At 43.3% G+C, this 25603-nt stretch overlaps 1 protein-coding gene across 3 annotated transcripts in view; it reads left to right on the top strand.

The window, feature by feature from the left end:
- Window positions 1-20579: 20579 nt before the first annotated feature.
- Window positions 20580-25603, top strand: part of LOC126507840 (rho GTPase-activating protein 21-like) — a 66986-nt gene continuing 61962 nt past the window's right edge. The window contains exons 1-2 of one of the 3 annotated variants that reach the window (XM_050152647.1): window positions 20580-21091; window positions 23206-23630. In XM_050152647.1, the coding sequence (XP_050008604.1) occupies window positions 23550-23630 (81 nt within the window). In that variant the 5' untranslated portion in view covers window positions 20580-21091; window positions 23206-23549. Of the gene's footprint in view, window positions 21092-22274; window positions 22418-23205; window positions 23631-25603 lie in introns of those variants that run through there. The other 2 variants (XM_050152645.1, XM_050152646.1) reach the window with 2 other exon arrangements.

Below are 25603 nucleotides of genomic sequence, written 5' to 3'. Positions count from 1 at the left end.
AGTCGGCCCTAATGCTAATTAATCCCCCAGGGGGGTGATCTCTACACCCAGGGCTGTGAGTAGCCAGCCTTCTCTGCTCCCCACGAAGGAGCACGGCTCACTGCCAGCCCTGCCTTGACCTTGGGTCTTGCTCTCGCTCCGTGCATGCCTCTCATTCCACGGGACACAAATATGCCTTTCATATCAGAAAGGAGACTATTCCCTATGTGCCCAGCCTTCGCGGCCATCCGCAGACACAGGGACAGACAGCTGGGCAGAAGCTATTTATGTTTCCCCAAACTTTATTTCTTCCCAGATCAATTAAGTTTTTCTTTTCACTGGACTTATTAGATGCTGTCTTCAAGAACAAAATTTAGTCTGTTTATTTAAAAAAAAAAAAAAAAGAGAGAGAGATTTTGTTTGAGAAGTAAAATGTGGTGATCTAAGTAGCCATTATTGCAAGCTGTGGAATGGGGATGTTATGAGGGCTATAGCTGTTTTGTTCAGCTTGCTTGATGTTAGAATGGCTGTTTCCTTTGCTCAAACTCATGTGGACAGACACCATGTTTGGCTCCTCCTCCGTGTCTCTCCTGCAGAGCTTTTAGCATGTCTGGACTCTAACAATTTACTTTATTAAAATTAACGGTCTTGCCTGTCACCCTTACCTCTACACTGTCAGGGGCTCCAGAGCATCTCTGGCACAGCTCCTCTCCAGCCACCCTCTCTACACTTCTCAGGCTGTTTGCAAGAGGTCTGCTTCATTCATCCATGCATCTCATCCCGGCTCCCGGATTCTTTCTACTTCTCTGAGAAGGTCAACTGCGAAATAGATAAATAGTTGGCCAGAGTCCTGTTTTCTCTACAATTTCCTCCCAAAGAAAAGGCAATAAATAAAACCGAGCAAGCGGGGGCTGTGTCAACATAGCAAACACCTGCAGAACAACTCGGGGCTGACGAGGACTTATGCAACCCTTCAATGGCTGTCCTGGGTCCAATAGTAAGCTTTTCCGGACCCTAACTCTCTCCCTGCCAAGGAGTCATGACTTTTGAACCTGGTGGAGAAGTTCAGTATAATACTGTATCATTACTTCATAGAACAACAGGATAAAATACATGATGGGAACTGGTCACAGACACAGGCTACGGGTCAATTAACGCAAGCTAGAAAATGGTAAAAATGATGGCAACCAAAACATTCCAAAATATAATAGGATTTACTATTTGCAAGCTGATTTTGCATACACTATAGCAACCTTCCTTACTACCACATATTATAAAATAAGCCTCAGAGTGACTGAAGTTTTCTTTATGGTACCCACGAGGGAAGGGGTTCTGGGTATTAGGGGTATCTATTTAGGGTCACGAAATCATATTCCTCTTTGATATTCTCTTTCTCTCAGGCACTGGTCTTCTAACTCCATTGTGAAATATGTACCATTGCCACGTTTTGTTCTAGCCCTCACTCAGCTTTGATACAATGTTGTTTAAGGCTCAAAAGTGACTTCTCTTCACAAATTTAGTTTCCCCAATTGTGCACAGAAATCACCACAGAACCACAGCGGGCAGGAAGAAAAGTCACCACAGGGGAATATATCTAACTTATAATGTTAGAAGTATTTGACCAATAGTAATGAGAAATATTGAGCATTTATTTGGTATCAGGCATTGTGCTAGGTGCCTATAGAATCTTTGGGCCTATGCTAGGCTGGGATGTAGCTTGGTCGTAGAGCATTTGCCTAGTAAGCAGGAGGCCTGAGTTCAGTTCCAGCAGCTCTCTCTCTCTCTCTCTCTCTCTCTCTCTCTCTCTCTCTCTCTCTCTCTCTCTCTCTCTCTGAATCACCCAAGAATAATAGTCTATGAAAATGTAGTATGAAACCAGTGGAAAGGAATGAACTCTACAGAGCTCTGAAGAATTTCAGGAATCTTCCTGACATCTTTACTAGAGTTGCCAGAAGATGCTGTCTCCATGAATAAGAGCATTAAAAGAAGAGAGAGAGGAGGCTTTGAAGAAGAAGGATGTCATGAGAAAGCAAAAGAGCAGAGGTAACTTGGAAAGCAAAATAGATAAAATAAAAATATTTTTTAAAAAGCAGAAAAACAGTTGTTTGTGCTTGAAAGCAGCACAATGAGTTTCCTGAATATGCAGGACTTAAGCAAATAGATCTGGCTACACATGATGGTTGTCTATAATCCCAGCACTACGGAGCCAGAGGTAGGAAGGTCCAGAGTTCAAGGGCAGCCTGGACTAGCTAGATCCATCTCAAAAACAAACAAGCAAATAAACACACGAAGTCCAAAAGTGACCAAAAAGAAAAAGAGAGAAAAAAATTAAAAATAAATAAAAAAAAAAAAAATAAGAAAAAAAAACCACACCAAAGACGTGCTTGGTCTTTGTAACCGGAGACAGCACATTTGTTTTTCCGGCTGCCCAGACCTGAATAATAATACAGAAACTGTATTAATTACAACACTGTTTGGCCTATTAGCTCAGGCTTCTTATTAAGTAACTCTTACATCTTAAATTAATCCCAGACCCAGATAATCACACAAAAACTTTATTTATTACAACACTGTTTGGCCAATAACTTAAGTGCACTTTTAGCTAGCTAGGTCTTCCATCTTAAATTAACCCATTTTTACTAATCTATATATCACCAGGCTGTGGCCTACTTGTAAGGCCTTGGCCAGAATCTGTCTCCTTCAGCAGCTGCATTGGATTTTTCTCTGACTCTGCCTATTTTCTCTATATATATATCTCTTCCAGCATGGCTATATTCGGCCTTGCAATAGGCCAAAGCAGCTTTATTCATTAGCCAATAAAAGCAACACATATACAGAGGGACACCCCACATCAGGTCATTGCTTCTATTTAGGATTCCTCAGGGCCATTCAGTCATGAAATAAGTCAAGAAAAGGACTGATCCATGAATCAGAAACGAGAAACAATATATGGGGGTTAGAGGAGCCAATGCTATGAATCATTTTTTGCACATAAAGGAATAGGTTGAAAATATACAGACAAGTATTTCAACTGCAAATCATGATGAGTTATAAACACCCGAGAATAAACTTAAATAGAGGCAAGGGGCAGGCAAGAAGGCTCAGAGGGCAAAAGCACTTGATGCCAAGATCTGAGTCTGATCCCTGGGACTCACGTGATGGAAAGAGAGAACCAACTCCTGAAAGCAGTTCTCTGACATCCACACATGTGCTGTAGTAGACACAGAAAGAAAGAAAGAAAGAAAGAAAGAAAGAAAGAAAGAAAGAAAGAAAGAAAGAGTACCAGGTTCACAAGTGGTGCACAGACATACATGCAATCGAAATACTCATACAACATTAAATAAATCTGAAAATAAGACATTTAAAGAATTATAAAATTCCATCCCAGGTCACACACTAAGACAAAGTGCTGGAAGAAGCAGCTATATTCATTATAGGGAAGCATAAAATACTGTCATATTCTAAAAGCAGATTCTTTCTGAGTCTATGCAATATCATTTCAATTTAAATTTTGATGGGTTTTGATTGTTTTGAAATGACTATTCAAAGAAAAAGAGCTAAGAATTAAATTAGAAAACTATTACTGAAAGGGGAAGCTTGCTTCAAAAATGAAGGGTACGTGTTAAAACAAAACAAAATATGTCCATATTCACTTTTGGTTCTGATCTTGTCTAGACATCCAGGGTCAGCTTGCCAGCTAGCGGGTGGATCTAGAACTTCAAAGTCAGCATATCTGATACATTCCCTCCCCACACTGTGTTTATAACCTGTGAGGCCACAGTCGGGCAGATCACAACTGTACAGACTTCTCTTCCATTTCCACTCCTGGCCCCAAGGCAGGCTCCTCCACAGACGAAGATATTGCCATCCTCTGCTGCGGGTCTCCATGACCCTTTCTGCCCTTGGCCCCAGGCCTGGATTTTTCTCCTCCTTTGTGGCTACGTGACTAATCTCCATGGAGAGACCTTGGTCATGGCATTCCCTCAATCATGTGCTTCAGAACCTTTAGTGACACCTAACTGTCTACTAAATATAGTCTAAACTCTTTAGTTTGGTATTTGTAAAAGGTCCTGTGCTTTCTGACCCCCACTTCTGTTCTCCACTTCATCTCTCTGTCAGCAACAGGTTAGTGGGAACAGCAGAGAAACAAAAGAACAGAGAGTGAAACAAATGTAGACTACTCCTTAGAAGCCTTTCCTAGAGCCAGGCAGGACGATGTGCGAGCCCTCACAAGAAGGTGGAGGCAGGAGGATTGCCAGTCTGAACGAGCTTTCAGTGAGACCCACTTTCACAAAGATTAGGTCTGTAGATCAGTAGAAGAGAGCCCAGCACATAAAAAACTATGGGTTCCATTTCTAGCACAAGACAATAAACAAAATAAAAATGGAGAAACTGATGTGAACGGAAGGTGAAAATCGAATACTATTCTAGAATCATCCATTGAAAGAGGTTTTGCTCTATTTTGTCTTGGAATGGAGTATTTGAAAGATGCTTATTTCATGAGTTGGTTAGAAATCGCTCTGTAACAAACTACCCCAAAGCTTAGTGACCTAATATTCAACAACCATTTATATTGGGTGTTTGTTTAGTTCCAGAGTCTTCAGGGCTGCTGGTGGTTTTGCTAATTTGAATCCTGCTTAGCAGATCTTGGCTAAGTCAGCTTAGTCAGCTGATGGAAAGGTAGCAGACTACTGATCTAGAATGGTTCCAGCTGATACAACTGTCCTCATTTTGTGGAGTCTCTCATCCAGCATTAGGCAAAGCCTGGGTTTGCTCACAAGGTGGTGGGAAGGTCTCAAGGGAAAGCCTGGAAGCAACAGGGCTTCTAGGTTGTAAGCATCCCAAGGTGGGTATGGGAACTGAACTCAGGTCCTCTGCAACAACAGAACATGATCTTAACCACTGAGCCATCTCTCCAATACCCACATGGGGCTTCTTAAAGCTTAAGCTCAGAGTTGGCATATTGTCACTTCCTTTGGCAGTGGCTAAATGGGATGGATGAAAACATTGAAAAACCATAGAAGCCATAGAAACCACCTCCAAACCATAGAAACTTCAAGGTCACATTGGAAAGGAAGAGCGAGGACTTGAGACCATTTTTTATAAACTAGTAGTCGCTAGTCCCTGCAGCTTATATTATAATAAACAGAACAGACCAGGGGCTGAACCCATAGCAGTCAGTTTTGATTGGCAGATACTTGGGCCAATCTGGTTGTTCATATGATCTGCAAGGATCTCTTTTGTCCACGCATCTCAACGGTCACCTCAAGAGCTTTGTTATGAATGCAACACTAAAAAAAAAGTACGATGAAAACCAAACAAATCTTTTCATTTGGGGAACCAACTCAATGTCTTAGCACATCAATATCATAATTTGTAAACTCTGTTTACACAATGATAAAAGCTTCTTGCCCTTCTGGCCTTGTAGATGCTGGAGCTCATGCTGTCTGGAATGAGTTCATCTGTCCTCAGGATGCACCACTGATCCCTTCCGGAGAGGTTGAAACACCATATTTTTAAAATTTTGTCTGTTCATTTCTTCAGACCAGTTTACCTAGTACCAAAATTATTTTCAAACGACTTTATTCTTTAAGAAGAAGCCTTTTAGTTGGGCATTGTTTTTCTTCTTTTTTTTCTTATGTTTTTTCGAGACAGGGTTTCTCTGTAGCTTTGGAGCTTATCTTGAAACTAGCTCTTGTAGACCAGGCTGGCCTCAAACTCACAGAGATCCGCCTGCCTCTGCCTCCCGAGTGCTGGGATTAAAGGTGTGCGCCACCACGGCCCGGTTTTTATTCTTCTTTATGCAGCACAGTAATATCTGTATGAATATATATGTTACAAAATACTATTTGTTTCAAGGACTAGACATGTCTGTTGCAAAACATCAGCTTTATTGGATGACAACATAAGGGGTTTTATAGAAAATAATCCTATGCTTTCATTCTGTATTCCAGTTAGTGCTCACCATGAGTCACTACGGTGAAAAGACATCTGAGAAGACCAAAGGATTCCGTTCTGTGCCACCTGAGAGTTGTCCCTACCCAAAACAGCTTACAAATACAAACAGAAACACCGTGCCAAGAATTCAGATCACAGAAATTCCCTCCCAAATGAGTTCAACTTATATATTAATTATGTTTTCGGCTCATTTGATATATAACTGTGCTCGTGCCCTAAAGCAGTGTGATTACCTGACATTTAATACTAAGTATGAAATGAAAATTAATAGATGTACAACTGGATCCACACGCTACTACTTGTGACTATAAATTAAAAAAAAAAATCTCAAGGACATTGTAGCCCAGAATAATGTGGGATGTCAAAGCCCTTATGACGTTGAGGTCTTTCCCATTGTTTCTTTTCTGTTGTTGACTCTATCACCTTCATTAATTTATTCTTAATCTTTTCCTTTTTATCGTCAAAGAAACCCTGAAATCCTTTAAAATTGGAACCACTTAGCTCCTTGGAGCATAGCTATGTAAATAGACTAAAGGCAGCAGAGTTCAGTTTTCTTCTCCACAGCAGCCAGTGTTTCTCTCTGTGTTCTTTGGTGTTCACTTGCTCTGACCATTTGTTAAGTCACACAGAGAAGAGCTGGATCTGGTGGCACAGGCCTGGAACCTCAGCCACTTGGGAGGCTGAGGCAGGAAGACCATGAGTTCAAGGCCTGCCTTGGCGAGATCTTGGTGCAAAACCAAGCTAGAAGAGAGAAGAGGACCCGTGGTGCAGAGAGAGATTCTTGTGCCCTGAATCGAACATAACTTTTCTACCGTATTCAGATGCTAACACCAGGCTCTTAAGTTATTCTCTACATTGACCAGGAGGAAGGAACGTCACCCCAAACATCCAAACATGTGAGGTTTCTTTTAACTTAAAACTTTAAATGTTGTTTTTATAACATACAATGCTAAAATTATTCAAATAGCATAGACTAGAAAGTAAATCTCAATCCCACCACCTGGCATCTATCCCAATTCTTCAGTTAGTTTACAACTTTTCTGACGATAAATGTCTATAATAAGGACATATAAATTATAAACAGATACGTATAATCAATATTTATTGTGTAATTCCACGGCTTGTGAACAAATCCATAAATCTTTCCCCAATTCATTTTAACAACCACAGAATGTTTTTACTAATCCTTTTGTATAACCATCCAAGCCAAATGTCCATTCCTTATTGAGTAGCTTTGCATGCTTTCTTAAACCAAGTTCTATATTGGATTTACTGTAAAACACATAATCTGCCCTCATCTTTTTAAAGATTTCTCTAGAGCAGTGGCTCTCAGTCTTCCTAAGCTGCAACCCCTTGATGCAGCTCCTCGTGTTGTGGGGACCCCAACCATACAATTATTTCATTGCTACTTCATAATTGGAATTTTGCTCCTATTTATGAGTCGTAATGTAAATATAGGATATACAGATGGACTTAGGTGACCCCTGTGAAAGGGTCATTAGCCACCCCCACAAGAGGTCACAACCCAAAGGTTAAGAACTACTGCTCGGAGGTGATTCCTGTGTCTCTTATGGTTTCTTATCCTTTCCTTGTCACTGATGAAACTGCCTTCTCCATTCTTATGATTTACGGGCATAGTTTACAAATATATAAATTTGGGGGCTGGCAAGACACATACAGACAAATAAACTAAATAAAATACATAAAAATTCTATAAAACTTTAAATTAAAATACATATTTTGTTTATGCTCAAAATATTAATTACTACAAACCTTAAAAGAACCTTAAATAGGCCGGGCGGTGGTGGCGCACCCCTTTAATCCCAGCACTTGGGAGGTAGAGGCAGGCAGATCTCTATGAGTTCAAGGCCAGCCTGGTCTACAAGTGCTACTTCCAGGACAGTCCCCAAAGCTGGCTACGGAGAAACCCTGTCTCTAAAAACAAAACAAAACAAAAAAGAACCTAAATACAAATAAACCCTGTTCATATCTTTGGTTTTTGATTTATCTTTAAGCAGATAACCAAAACTTTCTTTTCATTCTTTGAGATGATAAAAGGATCTTGGTGTGGCCTAGAAGGTATGCCTTGCCCTGGTTAGGCACTCAGGAATCTGAAGCAAATCTCCTAAGACCTTGCTAGTTACAGTATTACTAGCAGTTTCAGATTGGAGTGTTTACCAAGCATTTGCCAGGAATGAAAAGAACCTCCCCTGTCCATGGACAGCTAGCAACTGCATGGAAAAAGTCCAGTCCCATTAGGTAGGGCACTAACTACACTCAGCAACAAAAGGCAAGCTAACTGGACATAAAAATTATCTTATGTATTTTAGTTTAAATACTCTAGTGAATCAAACTTTAAAGTTTTGTGAAACTGAGACACATGCATTCTACATAATATCTGAAACTTGTACTTTAAAGTTCTTTGTATGGGTTAGCTCATTAAATCTTCAAAGCAAAAGGTGAGGTTGTACATGCCGGTAATTCCAGCATTTGGGGGCTTGGGAGGAGAACTGGGAGTTCCAGGTCATCCTCCATCAGCTGCACAGGGAGTCTGTGCAAGAGTCTTAACTCAAAAAAGTAAAAATAAAAAAAAATCCAAAACATGATAGGTTTTATCTCCATTTTTAATATTTGAGAAACTAAGAAAACAAGAGAGATTGCCTATTTGCAAAACCAGCCATGGTTCTAGCAGCATTTGGACTGCTTGAGCAGAACCTGACCTAACCACCTTTTCCTTTTGCTACTTCTAAAAAAACATAAAGCTGTGGACACCATTTATAATATATAAAATATAGTGATAAAAATACACATTCATAAAAGGTTCTGCATCAACAACCATGAAGAAATACAAACTGAAACCACAGTGAGACATAACATAAGAGACTCTGAGGTCCCCACTAGGAAACTCTTAGAATTGCTAAGCACTTTCATCAGAATGGGGGATACAAAGCTAGTGTGAGAGAAACAGTAAGTAGCCTTCCTATACACCACAAACATCTGAGAAAGAAATCAGGGAAGTTCACAACAGCCTTTGAAGAAAACCAAAGAAACACCTTGGAATACACCCATCTGAGGAAGAGAAAGACCTGTTAAGCGTACAACCCAAGGAAGACATTGGAAATAGAAAGACCTTATGCTCACAGATTGGGAGAATTAACATTCAAAAAACAACTATTCCACCAAAAGCAATTGGTCCCCATTATAATCCCACACAGAAAAGAGGAAAAACAGTAACAATTAAAAACCATCTTTAAATTCATATGGAACAAGAGCTCTAGCAGTCAAAGCAATTCTGAACAAAAACAATATTGCTGATATGATAACATCTGATTTCTAGTTATACTACAGAGCAATAGTAATAAAAACATCATGAGAGTCAGGCAATGGAGGTGCACACCTTTATTCCCAGCACTCAAGAGGCAGAGGCAGGCGGATTTTTGTAAATTTGAGGCCAACCTGGACTACAAAACGAGATCAGGACAGCTAGTGCTACACAGAGAAACCATGACTTAAAAATTTAAACAAACAAAACAACAAACAACCAAACAAATAAAAATAAACAAACCAGAATGAAACAGGCAGAAACAGACACTAAGATCAATGGGAGAGAATCAAGAACACAAATACAAGCCCATATAGCTATAACCACCTAATTTTTGACAAAGATATGAAAAATACACATTGGAGAAAGCACAGCTTTCAACAAGTGGGGCAATGGAATCAACTTGAGTTTAACAATAATTTTCTTTAGGAACCGTTATGTGTAATTTTATTGTGATAAAATGCACATTTCCTAAATCTCCCATTTTGAACCATTTCCTGTGACCATACATTCACACTGTCGTGTGTCACCATCCTTCGTCTCCAAAGCTTTCCACCTTGCAAACCTGAAACTGTACCTATGAAAGGGTAACCTGTCCTTCTCGCCCACTATGGGCGTTTCCTTCCTGCTCTCTGCTCTAGGAATTGTATTACTAGACCCTCCTAAAAGGAATGATCATACCATTGATCCTTTTGGGGGTTATTTCGTCTAGTTTAGGCATGTTTCAGAATGTCTTCCTATTCTTTAATGATGAAAAGCATTTCTCTCTCTCTCTCTCTCTCTCTCTCTCTCTCTCTCTCTTTCTCTCTTTGTGTGTGAGAATTTTTTTTTTATGTATTCATTTGTCAACAGATACTTGGAGTTTTCCACATTTGGGTTGTTGCGAGCAATGCTGTTGTAGACATGGGTGCTTAGATAATTCTTTAAATCTCTGTTTTCAATTCTTTGGGGTACAGGTCATGAAGGAAGATTTCCATCCACATAATTCTAGTTTTACTAGTTTTACGTTTTTGAGAGCCCACCTTGGTGTTCTCTCTGGCAGCTGTGCCATTTCCCATTCCTCCCAACAGTTCATTTTCCCACAACTTTGACATGTTTACCCCTCCCCCCTTGCTTTCCTTTTCTGCTTTCCCCAGGAGCCGTCATCATGGATGTGAGGGCTAAGTGTGCATAGCCCTTAATGCCATACATTGCAGTAATCAAGAATAATATTTATGGGCTGGAGAGATGGCTCAGAGGTTAAGAGCATTGCCTGCTCTCCCAAAGGTCCTGAGTTCAATTCCCAGCAACCACATGGTGGCTCACAACCATCTGTAATGGGGTCTGGTGCCCTCTTCTGGCCTGCAGGCATACACACAGACAGAACATTGTATACATAATAAATAAATAAATATTTAAAAAAAAAAGAATAATATTTATATAAAAATGTTGGTAAACACCCTTGTGAATTAGCAACTACTCCCATGCTCCTGAGGTGCTCATCATCTAGAGCAACACAATTGTCTCAAGACAGCCAACAAAACTGCAGACATGGGCCTGAGGAGAAATTATCCTGTGTGGGGTTGCCTTGACAATGGTGGCAATACCGCCACTAGCCGGTAGTGGAGACTGTGTTACAGAAACTATCTATCCTCCCTGGAACTCACCTACCCAGTGTTGCCTACTTGATCCTCTGACAGCCAGTTCTTGGCATTTATTTATTTTTAATATTGCTTCAGTACTCACTTCAAATGCCCACCCATTGGATTTACAGTTTTTCTCCAAGAAAATAAGAAGCCAAGTCTTGCATTTTTTAAATTAAAAATTTCAAAGTGTTAGGTCTTATTTATCTCTTAATGTAAAGTCACAATTCAGCATGTCTTGGCAGCCGACATCTGAAATTCTAGCATTCAGAGTCAGGGGCAGGAGGATCACTGCAAGTGCAAGGCCCACCTGATCTGCATAGTGAGCTCCCCCATTCCAGACTCTTCCACATTCTTCTCACAAACCAGTTCCTCAGGCCTAAGCACTACATACATGGTCAGGTTTATCTCAGCCATTGCCAGACTCCTCTGGACCAGTTTTCTGAATTAGTCACCTTTATCATTGTTAGGATAAACTATCTGACAGAAGCCACTGAAGCGGGGAAAGGTTTATCTTGCCAACAATCCATCCTGGTTGAGGCCACACAGTGTCCTTGAGTAGGAGCTTGAGTAGAGGGTCACACTGTCTACAGTCGGGAAACAGCAAGAGGAATGTTGGTACACAGCTCATTTGGACATCCACCCATGGGACTACGCCACTCATTTTTAGGATGGGTCTTCTGTCTTCAATTAACCCAAACCTAGAAACTTCCTCATATATTTCCTATTCCTCATTGTCTTTTTTCCCCTTCCTCTTCCTGTTTGAGGCCAGTATGAATCTGCCCATGATTTTTGTACTTTTAATGAATGTGTGTGTGTTCATACATACTATGTGACACATATTATATATGTATTATAAATCAACTCGCACTTTGGCAATTTCCTTTCACATTTGGTATCCTTTTTATTATAAATTAATTTATATTATTATATTTATCGACTTCATTAATTAAACTTGCATTGCCTAAATAAAGTTGATTTTATCTATATTTTCCTACAGAAGGAGAACTTATGTAGAGGGGGATATTTTATACACATCTGCTTTTATAAAGAAAATATTTTTTCTGAATGAATATGCAGAAATATATTTTTTGTAATAGTATTTTTTAGCCATTATACTTAAAACCGCTTTTTCCCCCTAAAGTGGTTATTTATTCAGTTTTCAACACATGATGTATTGAGTATATTGCACAAACCAGGATCTGTTGTAGACACTCTTTTGTGAACTATTGGTCCTTTCTATTTTACCTGCTGGCCTCTGGGAGCTCTTTCCACATCTGAATATAAATTCCCTTTGAGTTGTATGGGTCTCTTGGGTCTGTGGTTTGCCTTTTCACTTTATGTCTAAGTATTTGGTCTTTAGGACTTCCAGCGGCGTGAATAACTTAATGGCATTTCCACAGGAGATCCACAGGAGTGACATTTCTTAACCTTTCCTCTTCTGCTTCTCCAACACCCTTGTCACACTTCTGCCGTAGTCTTATTGCAGTATTAGTATTGCCTTCTTTTTTTTAAATTATTTATTATGTATACAATATTCTTCCTGCGTGTATGCCCGCACACCAGAAGAGGGCGCCAGATCTCATTACAGATGGTTGGAAGCCACCATGTGGTTGCTGGGAATTTTGACAACGATTTTCCTCTCAGGATTTATAGTATCTGCATTTGATGATGGCCCAGTGATGACCACAGGTAGGCCATTGCCAACACCAATGCTCACGTGTGTAGTGGAATCCAGTAGTAAATCACAGTGCCTGCCATATGTCATACTTTGGGAGGAAAGCGATATAGTTCCTGAATTTACATGTTCAAAATGTCTTCTTATTGCTTTTAAATTTGAAACGGCTAGATGGCTTTGATCTTTTGAGTCATTTTCCTTTTTGTTTTCCTTCAGAACTTTTTCCATATTAGTAATGAGAATTCTGTAGCCAGTCACCCTTCTCCTTCCGATTAAAGGCCTGTGCTACCACTGCCCAGCACTACCTCTTTAAACTGCTTCCACTTAAAAAGCAGGGTTTTTGTTTGTTTGTTTGTTTTCCCCTGGGAAGAGCTAGGTAGGAAATCTGTTAGGCTCTGTAGTTCTCACGGACTGAAACACCTCCTTACTGCCTTCATGGTCAGTGCTGCAGAGCTTGTAAAACTTGCCAGACAAAACAAATGGAAGTCCTGTTGTGTGCAGCCTTATTTTATTTTTCTTTATTACTAATGCATGCGTGTGTGTGTGCGCGCGCGCGTGTGTGTGTATGTGTGTGTGTGTGTGTGTGTGTGTGTGTGCACCGTTACTATCTGAAGGTCAGAGGTCAGCTTTGGGAGTTTGTTCTTTCCTTGTAGCAGGAGTCCCAGCGGATGAACTCAGGTCCTTAGGTCAGCCTTCACAAGCATTTAATTACAGTTCTCGCTACCTCTGAGAGGATCCATAGACAAAATATAGGACACCCAGTTTAATGTAAATTTCAGATAAAGAACAAATAAACAAATAAATGTGTACTATTTCAGTTATTATAACAGGTTTATACTAGAAAAATATTTTTTGAGATCTATACTACATTTTTGTTGTTTCTGGTTTTGGGTTTTTTTTTTTGTTTGTTTGTTTGTTTTTTTTGAGACAAGGTTTCTGTGTAGCTCTGACTGTCCTGGAACTCACTTTGTAGACCAGGCTGACCTTGAACTCAGAGATCCTTCTGCTTCTGCCTCCTGAGTGCTGGGATTAAAGGCACTATCAATACTACATTTTTATTTGCTGTTTATTTGAAAGCAAAATGGGTGCCATTTATATATTATTTATTATTAAGACAGGGTTTCATGTAACACAGACTGTCTTAGGTCCAAGGATGATATTGAACCTGATCCTCCTGTCTCCACCTTCCAAAGTGCTGGGATTACTGGGATATGCATGATGGCATGTTTAGCACTGGAGACGGAACCAGAGCACAGTGTATGCCAGGCAAGGTCTCTACCACCGAGTCCAAACTCTAACCCTTGCCTTTTATTTTTATATGCTATGTGTGACACCCTGTCTCAGACACTGTGAAGCTAGGGAGCCCTTTAAGAGGGAGAATTCTGCAGTGACCCACGGTCATTCCTGCCCGTTTCATATAGTCATGACCACACTTAGGAGGAAGGCTGGGAAGTAAAGCCCAACTTGTTGCCCCAGTAAAATGCTATTATTAGGGAAGGATGGTACAGATACTGGGGACACTCAACTGCAAGCCCATTTTACCCCTGAAAAGATTTTACTTTTGTTAATGCAAACTCTTGGTCAGAGGTCTTTATTTCTCCAAATTATATTTTTTATCATGTATTCCTTATATTTATTTTTCTCACACTCCTCCCTCCTGGTGTGAAGAGTTTCCTCTGAGACTGAACCATTCTGTCTATCATACAGGAAAGGACTTTAAACAGGAAGGTAAACCATTCAAAATAGCTGCAGGAAGTCCCTGAAACTGACCAGATTCACTAGCCCTCCCTCTTGTCCAGAGTAAGCATTAAAAGCCGAGTGTCTCTCTCAGAGGAGAGGAGAAAAGCTGAGAACATGGCTTTCAGACAAACCCAACTGCGAAGAAGACTCTGAGGCCAGACCAGCTACCGGAAGAGGTTTAGATCAAATGAGTCACAGGGACGGGACAGTCACCAAGCTGTCGAGTTGCCTGCAGGCTGTGCAGTGTGCTCCAGGTTCTCAGCTTCTGTGGGCCTCGATGAGGCAGCTGTCTTTGAGTCATTTCTACTCCTCCAAGTAACCCCTCACCTGTATTCCTGTAAGTAACTTCCATAAAACTCATTGGGTCACCAGTTTGGATTTTGATGGTGTTTGTGTTTTGGTCTGTCGTGGCTTTTCCATCTGGGATGAGTAGATACGCGTGTTTCTCCCCAGGAGAAGTTTTGTCACACAGCACCTCCCTCCCCTTCTTTAGTTCCCCTTTCTCTAGCACTATGTAGTTTAGGCAGGTCTTGAACTCGCAGTCTTTTTGCTTCATCCTCTGGCATGATTTTAATCTCTAGCCCTACTCACTTGACATCTCTTCCTTTCCTTTGGGTTTCATGTGGAAAACGACAGCAACCAGACCAGCCCTGCACACACCAGAAGTCTCTCGTTCACCTACACTGCATTTTTCTAGATACTCGGTGACACTGTGGCTGACTCCAGCTTTACTTCGGCCATGGTAAGCTTCTTCCCCCTACATATTCTCTCAGCTCTCACAGTGCCTTTCATATTTTCTTCATTCTCTTTTAATATATCATTTCCACTAGGGTATAAACTATTGGTCTACTTTTCTTCAGTTTCTGGAGTTAATCTTCTATAATATATTCTTTTCTCTCTTGTAAGAAGAATATACTCTGTTTCTGAAGTTTTTAACAGCTTATTTGTCTTCTGATAAATCTGCCCCATCTCAGATCCAGCCATTGCAGAGTCTCTGCCCCTGCTGTTTGTCTGTCTGCTGTCCTGACTTCACAAATCCTGCTCTTGCACACAGCACACAGACTCCTTGAGGTTTTTTTTTTGTCTTGCTCAGGGCATTTCTTGCAAGGTCGTTTGGGCTTGGCCTTCCTTCCTTCCTTCCTTCCTTCCTTCCTTCCTTCCTTCCTTCCTTCCAGACAGGGTTTCTCTGTAGCTTTGGAGCCAGTCCCAGAACTAGCTCTTGTAGCCCAGGCTGGCCTTGAACTCATAGAAATCCCAAGTGCTGGGATTAAAGGCAAGCACCACCACCACCTGGTCTAGGCTCAGTTTTCTTTGTGCAATCCAAAGAATCACCAAAACTAAGGCCACTTGTTTTGCTACCACTGAAAGGAGTTCTGAATCAGTGCGAAAATGTCATTTGGTATAGTCTTGTGCATTTTGGATAGTTCCCCTGCAATGTTTGTTGTTGGAACCATTATCTTCTCAGAGTGAAAGACACTGATGATCATTTGCGTCCTTTGAAGAGACTGATCACAAACCCCTCTATCTAGACAGTTACCGTAGATGATAGGAGATCCTCAGGCAGCCAGGAAAAGGAAACTGCATGCTCCTTTATTTTGCCTTCTTCCCCACAATGACAATGTAAAATGTTTCCATCAATTGAAAAAAAAAAAAAAAGTAGCTCAGGTAGGCCTGGAACTCAAAGAAGCCATCCAGGTTGGCCTTGGACTCATCTTAATCTTAAAGTGTCTAAATCTCCCTTAGTACTGGGATTAAAGGCCAGCACGTCTGTGTCCCCATTCACCTTTTACAAGGACTCACACGCTATCTTTTCTGTTTGTATATAAATAGACCTCAGAGTAGATGAAGTATCTCTGAGAGTCTCAGGATTTTTGTTGGATTCAACCAGTAAAAGCTTTGGGAAGACGCCAGAGGATAGATTTGTAAAGTATGATATGAAGTCAGCTCTGCAGAGCCTGACTGTTTATTTGTATGTGTGTGTTGTGAATCTTTTAGAAATTAAAATATAATTAAACTGGGTATGTTGGTTTATGCCTTTAATCCCAGCACTTGGGAGGCAAAGGCAGGTGGATCTCTGTTAGTTTGAGGCCAGCCTGGTCTACAGCTATTGACTTTGTCTCTCTTGTGCAAAGAAAACAAAACAATTTTATACTTATATATAATCAAAATAATCTTTAGGGTAAAGTTATGCAAGCCTCAATCTATAATTCTTGAACCCACAAGTGAATCGCCATATATTTTTCTATAATGTTTTTCTATCTGAAGGAAGAATCTTTAGTTAGTTGACTTTTGGATTAGTAAGGAATGCAGGTGATTTAGGAATAAGGGAACCTGATCTATGGGGCTAAGGAGTATGGAAAGGCAACCAGAGTTTCACTGATGCCAGGAATGGAACAGCCTTGGAATCTTTCCTAATCCTGCCCAGTGATGGCAAAAGGAACTGCTAGGGAAAAAAAAAATGTCTTTCCTTTTTACTATGATGAAAAGTTTGGGTTACTCCGGATTGGGCCTACCATATTCAAAATCAACTGCTGGCAGTCTCCTCGTTAGAACAGAATAGCTGGAATGCAGCCCTCTCTTCAGAGCTGATAAAACCCAGTTCACGTCTACTGTAACGTGGGTTTCCACCCAGACTGCAGTGCTTGCACAGCATGTTCCAGCTCAGACTTAGGCGAGTGGGTGGTTAGAAAAACTGGTCTCATATTTTTAAAAATAGAACATTTCTAAATGAAAGTCACGATTCCTAGGACGAAAGAAGAGCTGTGCATCAATGTATTTAGTCCCATTATTCTTAAAATGCAGAAAAAATACCTTAATGATGCTGAGTCACTGTCACACTACATTGGAATAACACAAATTTGACTGCTGAAAAATAGTTTGAATCCAGAAGGAAATGGTGGATATATGATTCCGGATAAGCTGTGAGTTGAGATTTTATACCAATCAAATTTATTGCCTCCCAAATGCAAGTGATACTAGTTTTTAGGATGGTGTTGTGAGCCGAAAGAGTCAGTCATCAGAGATGGAGTTAGGTAAAGAGCGAAAACCTGCCAAGGGTGGAGCTTGAGGCACGTGGTCTTTATTCTCTTTATGGATACATCTTTGAATTTATTCTCTTCAGCCATAGCACTGTGATCTGGATAGTTAGAGGTCAGCTAGGAATTTGAGATAAAACGGTTTATCAGTAACAGTGATACAGACTCAGTGGTAGAACACTTGCTTAGTGTGTGTGAGGTCATGGGTTCAAACTTTAGAACCACAAATAATAACAATCATAACAATATCACCTTGATTATTTATTTGTTGAGTAATTGAGTACCGATTTGTGTGGACTGAAGATGTGAATTAAAGTCTCAAAATGAATACTAGTATTCTATTACAGGATTAGGAAAAAAAATAAGCTGAGAGCAAAGAAATTATCCAAAATTAGTATTTAACAGTTTGCTAGTCACTGTATATAAGAAACTAAAGATTATTATCTTCATGTTCAGAAATTAATGGTAAAACCTAGATCATATACAGTATGAATAAGAAATAATGTATCTAGCAAATATAGAACATTAAATTAGTAAATAATTTACAGTATTTGTTTGGAAGGGTTGGATGTGATGGAGGACCCTAGGACTTCCTTGCCTTGGAGAATCACTCCTATCTCTTGAATACAACAGTTAAATGCCTTGTGAGTGAGGGGAGATATCTCTAGCTATTCAACATGAAAGTGTCATTTCAAAGAAATGTTGGTAGGTATCAGTTCCTTTCTGAAGTTGTATGAATAAGAAATAAAGCTCACAGTGTTTCCTCACTGAAGGGAAGTTGCTCGTCTGATGGCATTTGGTCTCAAATATCTCAGACACATAATTTTGCAAGTGCTTCATACTGAATTACAAATTTCACTTGTGGAATTCTCTGGCAAACACTTGTGCCTCTTAGACTTGGCAGCTTCTGTATTGAGAGTGGAAATCATCCATAGATTGTCACAGAATGACCTCAGACCAGACCAGGCCAGAACACTGTGGTTCTATTTCTGGCTTTGACATTTTTCCTTGATAATGGTTCACCAAACAGTATTATTATGCCATCCACATACCAAAACTTACATTTTGAGGATATAGTTGCCATCTTAAAAAAAAAAAAAAAAACTTATTTGCACTGCAAGAATTATAGTTTATGAGTTGACCTTCTAGTAGTCAACATAGTAATTTATGAAACTCTTTCAAGTTTGACGATAGGAAATCACACATTAGACATGCTGCAGGCAGGAAAAGATGGGTCTTTCAAGAGAGCAAAGCTATCAACAAGGGTCCAGGTATCAACCATGACATCCAGGAGACCCACAGTTTGTTTCAGTGTCCTCAGTTATAGTGACCCCCAACATCGGTTCACCCACTCTGTCACGAGAGCCTTTAACAGGTGCCACATGATTGAAGTTTGGCTCATTTTCCTTTCCCTTGCCCTCCCTCTGGTGGAGGTGTTAATGAGTTCAAACACCTATATGAGCAGCTGAGAATTCCAAGGGCTGCATCCTGAACCCCTTATTTATTCTGTTAGCCGGTGGAGCCTAGTGAGGGACTGGCTGTGGGCTGCTGCTTTCCAGATGAGCCAAGGGTGCCCGTGCCCTTTCCTTATACAGAAGGAAGCTAAATGAGAGCAGAATCACTTATTCTGAGATTACTATTGCTCACATCTTCAGACAGGAACGGACATAACTCTCAACTGGCTAATGTGTTCCTAGTAAGGGTCACTGAAAGAGTGAAGTCCCGTTGAGGACACAAGACAAAGTCTTGCTTCACAGTAGCTTCGTGGTTTAATAGTTAATACGCAACGATGTGGTAATTTTTTTTTTTTTTTTTTTTTGAGACGGGATTTCTCTGAACAGCCCTGGCTGTCCTTGAACTAGCTCTGTAGACCAGGCTGACCTCAAACTCACAGAGATCCACTTGCCTCTTCCTCCCAAGTGCTGGGATTAAAGGCATGAGCTCCCACCGCCCAGCATACTTTAATAGTTTAATAGCCGACATAATGTTTTTATATTTGCAAAGTCCCTTTACAGCTGTGATTTCACCTGATGTTCTCAACTCAACAAAATATGAAAAATACTGTTATTTATACTCACAGATTCTAGTAGTGGGACCAGAGACATGTTTCCCAAATCCTAGCCACATAGTCTTCTCCATCCAGTAAGTCTGACATGCACAAGCCACACATGATGCAGCTCATATAGTTATGAAAAGCATTCCCACGTTTTTGGGACATCATGATCATACCTGGGCGTCCAAGGAATAGGATTAAATTGGTACTTACAGACCACAAAAATTAGCACATAGTATGCTAAATGTTAGCTAATATGGTTATTATTGTCGTAAAGGCTGTTTGAGGGAGTATAGAGCTATATAAAAAAAGAGCGAATTCTGGAACCAGACTCTGGGTTTGAGTCCTGCCTCCGACATAGCAGTCTCCTTACGATGGACATGAAGCTCTCAGAGCAGCACCAACAGGGGACAGGGCTAAAGAGATGTTGGCTGCTGTTGTTCCTTGATAGCTCTGGTATTTACACACAAAGAAGAATTTGCCTCAAGTTACATGAAAAATAAAGATAGAATGTAACATTTTAAAAAGATTTTATTTTTAAATCATGTATATGTGTGTGTTGCTCCAGAGACGGGAGGGGTTGTGTACCTCGAACTGGAGTTCCAGGCGGCTGAGAGCTGTCTGGTGTAGGTGCTAGGAGCCTAACTCGTCTTAACTGCTGAGTCATTCCTCTCTCTGGCCCCTGGATATAATCTTGGTTCTCCCAATGTTACTTTCTTTGGCAGAAATTTTGCATTCGTAGGGTATGTTACTTCCCCATAATCCCATAATGAAATTTATTTCCTTTCACGGCTAACCTTTTATTCTCTAGTACCAAATGGAAACCCTTTTCCCCAAACCCACCTTTGTAAAGATCTACTGCGAAACCTTCTAGATAGCCTCTTTTGTTAGGCCCTCAGTTATGCCAGGCATGCGCATTTGCATCTGTAAGCAGAGGATGTGAACTTTTATCTCCTCTTATTTTCTAAGCACACTAGAGACAAACCACTTAAACGTTGGATTTCTTTTCAGTTTTTGTTGATTTAGCCAATAACAGGGTAGAACTAGATCTGCTATAGAAGATCTATAGAAGATCTGGACTCCTCCGGAGTAAATTACTGAGCAGTAGGCTTCCTCTTCTATCTTATCCCTTCCTTCCCTCCCTCCTTCCCTCCCTCCCTCCCTCCCTCTCTCCCTCCCTTCTGTCTTTCCTTTTTCATTCTTGGCTATTGGTTAACTATTCTGGTCCGGAGCCGTCAGACCCGGCATCTCTCAGGGTTACTGAAAATGGTCTAGTTAATTTCCGTCCTCTAAGTGTGAAGGTTTGGTTGTGAATTCTTTCATTGTAAGGAACTATAAACTAAGGTTCAGGTTCTTCTCTACAAGTTTCAGAGAGTGCTTTAAACCTGGAAAAGAAACAGGACCCTAGGCAGTGGGTGTGGAACGGGGAGGAGTCTTCAGAAGATAATTGCAGCAAAGAAGAAAAAGGTAGCACGTCCCACAGTGTCGTCTTGTTTTTGTTCTGTTCTCTCAGGATGGTGGTGACAAATGATCAGACACAAAAGCTGGCAGTGCTCTGCCAAAAAGAGGATCAAAATGCCCCTCAACAGCATCACCGGGAGGACAGAGACCGGGAGAAGGGGTGTGCTTAAGAGGAGAGGACTGCGGTGACAAGGCGCCAAGTGCTACGGTCGCAGCTAGGTGCTCCTTCAAGGATCAGAGTTGGTGAGCCACCTCCCAAGAAGGGGTGGGGGTGGAAAGGGGAGGCTGAGGGGCGGGGCAAAAGGCCCGAGCCGGTAGCCTCTGATTGGCTCACATTCTCTCGCAGCGTCCCCGGATTGGGCGGTTTGCAGCGGGAGATGTTGTGAGACGCAGCAGGGCGGAGCTAGCCGTTAGGGTCTGAGTGCTGGCCCGGGAGTGCCGTGTGGAGCAGCGGCCGCCGGCTGGGTCCCTGGGACGGGGACTATGGGGACGGCCCAGCCGCTGTCGCTGCTCGGTTCCGCTAGCCGCGCCTATTCGCTCTGCTGCTCCGCTGGCTAAAAAAGAAAAAAAAGCAACCACAAAAAATCTAAACGACTCGTAGCCGCCACCACCCTGTCCCTGCTTACCGCAGGAAGCTACCTTGCAGTGGGGCGGACAGGGACACTCCCTTATCTGGAAGCCCCACGTCCCGTAGTCTCTAGCCCCACCCGCTGCAGAAAAGGGGCCGCCGGCGCCCAAGACCTGTGTCCCCGCGGTCCCGGGCACTCGGTCCCGCAGGCAGCTGCAGGGCTGTGCCTGCTCTTGGAGCGGCGCTCGGGAAGCATCTGGGGTTGTGAGCCCGAATCGGGGCGCGGGGACGAGAGGGACCGCGCGCGTCCAAGTTTCGGGGGGCCTGGCGAGTACCACCCTGTCCTGGCCCATCTTCCTTCTCCAGCTTGACTCCCCGGGCCGGGTGACTGCAGACCGAAAACTCCTCGTCCCCGGGCGTCCCCCGGGAGGGGAGGGGAAGGAGGTGGGGTGGAAGGAGGTGGCTCCAGAAGGAAGGCGCGAGCAGTCCGCCCCCGGGAAGCAGCTCGCGTGCCCGCCGGCCGGGACAGTCTCGCGCTCGGCGATCGCGGGAGCGGGGGCCCCGGCCGGCCCGGCCAGGCGAGGGGAGAGTCCGGCGGCCACCGCCCCGCCCCACGCCCTCCCGCGGCGCCGAGAGCCCGGGGCCGGCCGGGGCAGGTCGTGGCGCTGCCTGCGAGCGGACCCCCTCGCCCGCGTCCTCCGTTGCGTGGCCGTCTCTCTCACCGCCCGGGGCTCAAGCGCGGGCCCGCGGAGGCCGCGCCCGCGTGTGAGCAGCGAGCGAACGAGGCCGGGGCACAAAGGCGGGCGGCGGGCGCCGGGGTCCGGCGGGCCGCGGAGGAGGGGCGGCGCCTCATGAATATTAACCGAGCCGCGGCCTAGCGCGCCCCGCCGCGGGCCGAGCCGCCGAGCGGAGCCCTCGCTACCCGCACGCGCCCGGGCCGCGCTTCCCGGGAGCCCGCGCCGGCGACCCGCCTCAGGAAGGGGCGGAGGAAATAGTGGTAGGTGGGTGGTTTGCTTTGCGCTTTTCCCTCTTCCTCAGGTGGCCACCCGGGAGGGCAAGCGGGGATCGGGGTGGGGGTGGGGGGCGCAGCGCCGACCTACGAGTTGCCGGGGCCGCGGCTCTCCCGAAGCATGCCCGGGAGCCCGAGCGGGAGCGGCGCCGCGTCTCAGCCGCGGCCGCACGCCTCCCCACCCAGCCCCGCCGCGGGCCAAGGAAAACAGCCGCCTCCTCGGGGGCGCGGGCCGGGGCGCAGGGCAGGCTGCCACGGGCGGTCCGAGTCACCCGCGGCCCCGGCGGCCGCCGCAGACGCCGCCGAGCCCACGCCCGCCCGGCTCGGAGCTGGCTTTTTGTTTGTTTGTTAGGGAGTTGGAGGGCGTCTGCGAGTCTAACCCGGTGCGGAGCAAACTTCGCTTAAGAGTAGGTATCCGGGTGCTGCAGAACGCGCACACTGCCTCGACACTGCCCAGGAAATGCAGCAATTAAAATACACTTGAACCGGGAATTTTTTTTTTTTAATTCATGAAGGCTTCATAGCAGCCGGGTGTGCTTGACACAGCCACAAGGGCAGTTCTGAGGTCTTGCTCTCTCGTTCTTTTCCCGGTGTTCAGGCTTCTCTCTCTCTAATTTGTGGCATGCGAGAACTGTTTCTTTCCTTTGCGTGGTTCACCTTCATGGACTGAGTAATCCATCGGATCTGGGAGAGGGGGAACTTGGTCTGGACTTGTGGCTAAGGCTAAAGATCGGCGCCTGGGGAAAGTTCACATCCTTCATTAACTTCTCCCTGTTCTAGGAAGGATCCCCGAAAGCCGACGCCAGAGCAGCCCACTAGGATTTTTGTCTGCCTTCGAGTAGCACCGCTTGGAAGTAGACTTCTCTCTGCCCTTGGCGTCCACCCGCCCTGCCAAGGAAACCTGTCGCCCCTGGACTCTGTCTGGAGCAATGAAGAGGGCGAATTCTCTTGAAGAGGGCGTTTGAAGGGGCTTCCTGCAAATCTTTCTTATCGCTCGTTGTTGGACCAGTTCCTTCCCTGCTTCACCTCAGAAACCTGCTGTGGAATTGGCCCCCTTTTGGTGTGTGGTGGCTCCTCTTCAATGTGGACTCCAAAGAATTTGTCCCTTTACAGTTTGAAATGAAATGATGGCCACACATTGGACTGGTCTGCCGGAGGGAGATGGTGACAAACTCAAGGCCTGTGGGGCCGCCTCTGCCTGTGAGGTAAGCCAGCTAGCTGGGCGGTGGCTCGTCTGTGAGCGTCCTAAGAGAGTGGGGTCGCCTGCCGCTGGGACTCCCGAGGGGGATTCTTGGGGCGTTCAGCTGCTTGGTGTCAGTGTCCCAGTTGACCAGGAGGGACGTGAAACCTGGCCTATTTTTGTTTCTAGCGACTTCAGTGATTAATTAGCAGGAACGAGTCTCTGTTTTAAATGCCCACATCTTGGTTACCCTTTGGGCCAGAGGCATTCTTCCATCCACGAAGGCTGAGAAGCCTGAGAACAGACGGTTCAGCATCCATGTTCCCGTCAGTGTTTGGAGATGGAACTGCTTGGGGACGGCTTTATGTAACTCTTGTGTGTGCTACAGCCCCAGCGGAGAGGGCAGCTGCTGAGCTTTGCTGCACCTGGAAGCCAATGTTTTTGACTGATGGGAGGGGATCCTGCCTGCTAGCCGTGCCCATAGCAGCTTTGGGTGGGAATCGAGTCTTCCCACCGACAGTTTTGAGCTCAGTCCTGGAAAACGCCTGTAGTGTTGAAATTCCAAGCTCCTGAAAATCCTGGCTTTGCTCTATTTTATTTCTGCTCTCTGAGACCTTATACTGCTCCGTAGTTCTCAGGCTGCTCCGGGTGTCAGGTGGCTTGACCTGAAGTTCAGAGAACAGCTGGCTGGGAAGCACTGACGCCAGCTTTTCCATTTTTTCCTTTCTCTCTTTCTCTTTCTCCTTCTTTTCTTTTCTGTTTTTTTTTTTTTCAGCCAGCCGCACAGAATTTGTAGAATATCTATTCAGTTATGGCATCTGCATGACCTCCTGTCTTCATCTGCCTTTATCCTCCTTGTATTTGAGTTGGTGTATGTGGAGTTTATTCTATGATGGATCTATTGTGCTTCGTTTTGTATAGTTTCTGTGATTTGTTTGTTACTCTTTACACCTGATTTTTGAGGTGCCTGTGTCTTTATTGAGATGTCAGTGGTGACAATAGCATCATCTCCAGTGATTCCTCACTAGCTCACTGTTTCTTTTGCCTCTATTGTCAGTTTCCACATCTTGGTCTTCGGGACAAGACTCCTTCTAAGCATTTAGTCAGTTCAGTTTTGGTTCAGAAAGCATGCAGAAGGCATGCGTCAAACAGATTACTTCGTGTGGGAGTAGAAAGTTTGTGCAGAGGGGACATTCTGTGTGTTAGCACGCAGTTTATTGGGCACAGTCTCAGGTTTATGTCTAGAACAGGTATTCTGCTTTTTGATATCGGTAAACACCTGCTTGCAGGTTAAGCATGATTAAGTCTGACACCACAATCCTCTGATCGCAGTAAACCATAATGACACCTTTTGGAAGACCTACCTACAACCTGGTGATTGCTTAATGGGCATTGTAGTTACATAATGATATATGCTGTGGTCCTAAAGCCTTATTTGTCATTGTCTTGTGAACACTTGAATTAGCATGCTCTTGCATTGTGTTTTCTAGAACTAACGTTTATTTGATAATATACATATGTGTGTGTTGTTGTTATTGTTTAAGGGTTGCTCTCAAACCAAGAACTTAGACACACCTTGTACTTGTCTGTAAAGCAGTATGCACTTCAGTTAGTTGCATACTGGCTTTTATTGACAGTGGCAGTGTGTGTGTGTGTATGTGTGTGTACATATATATACATGTATATATGCATATGTATACACACATGTATGTATATATGTATTTTTGAGGGCTGCAAAATCCGTTTTCATTTGGGCATTTTTTTTGGTTGTGTGGCTATAGTTTCTAGTTGGGTATAATGACACAACATTGTCTGTATTTTGCTAATTTAAATTTGGTATTAAATTAAATTGCTAACTTGAATTTGGTATTAAATTAATTTGTTTTGGTTTTTTTAAGAATAGTCTTAGATTCTTTGTGCTTCAAGAAAGCATTTTCAAACCGGCAGGTAGGAGGTGAGGGAAGTGTGGTTTTACTGCCTGCAGTTAGCTGGGTGTGG

Source organism: Alexandromys fortis, unplaced genomic scaffold (genome assembly GCF_014885135.2).
Source record: "Alexandromys fortis isolate MF-2015 unplaced genomic scaffold, M_Fortis_MF-2015_v1.1 scaffold_54, whole genome shotgun sequence".
In the NCBI taxonomy this organism is placed as follows: domain Eukaryota; kingdom Metazoa; phylum Chordata; class Mammalia; order Rodentia; family Cricetidae; genus Alexandromys; species Alexandromys fortis.
Note: the sequence above shows the minus strand (reverse complement) of the source record. Positions and strands in the feature narration are given on the sequence as shown.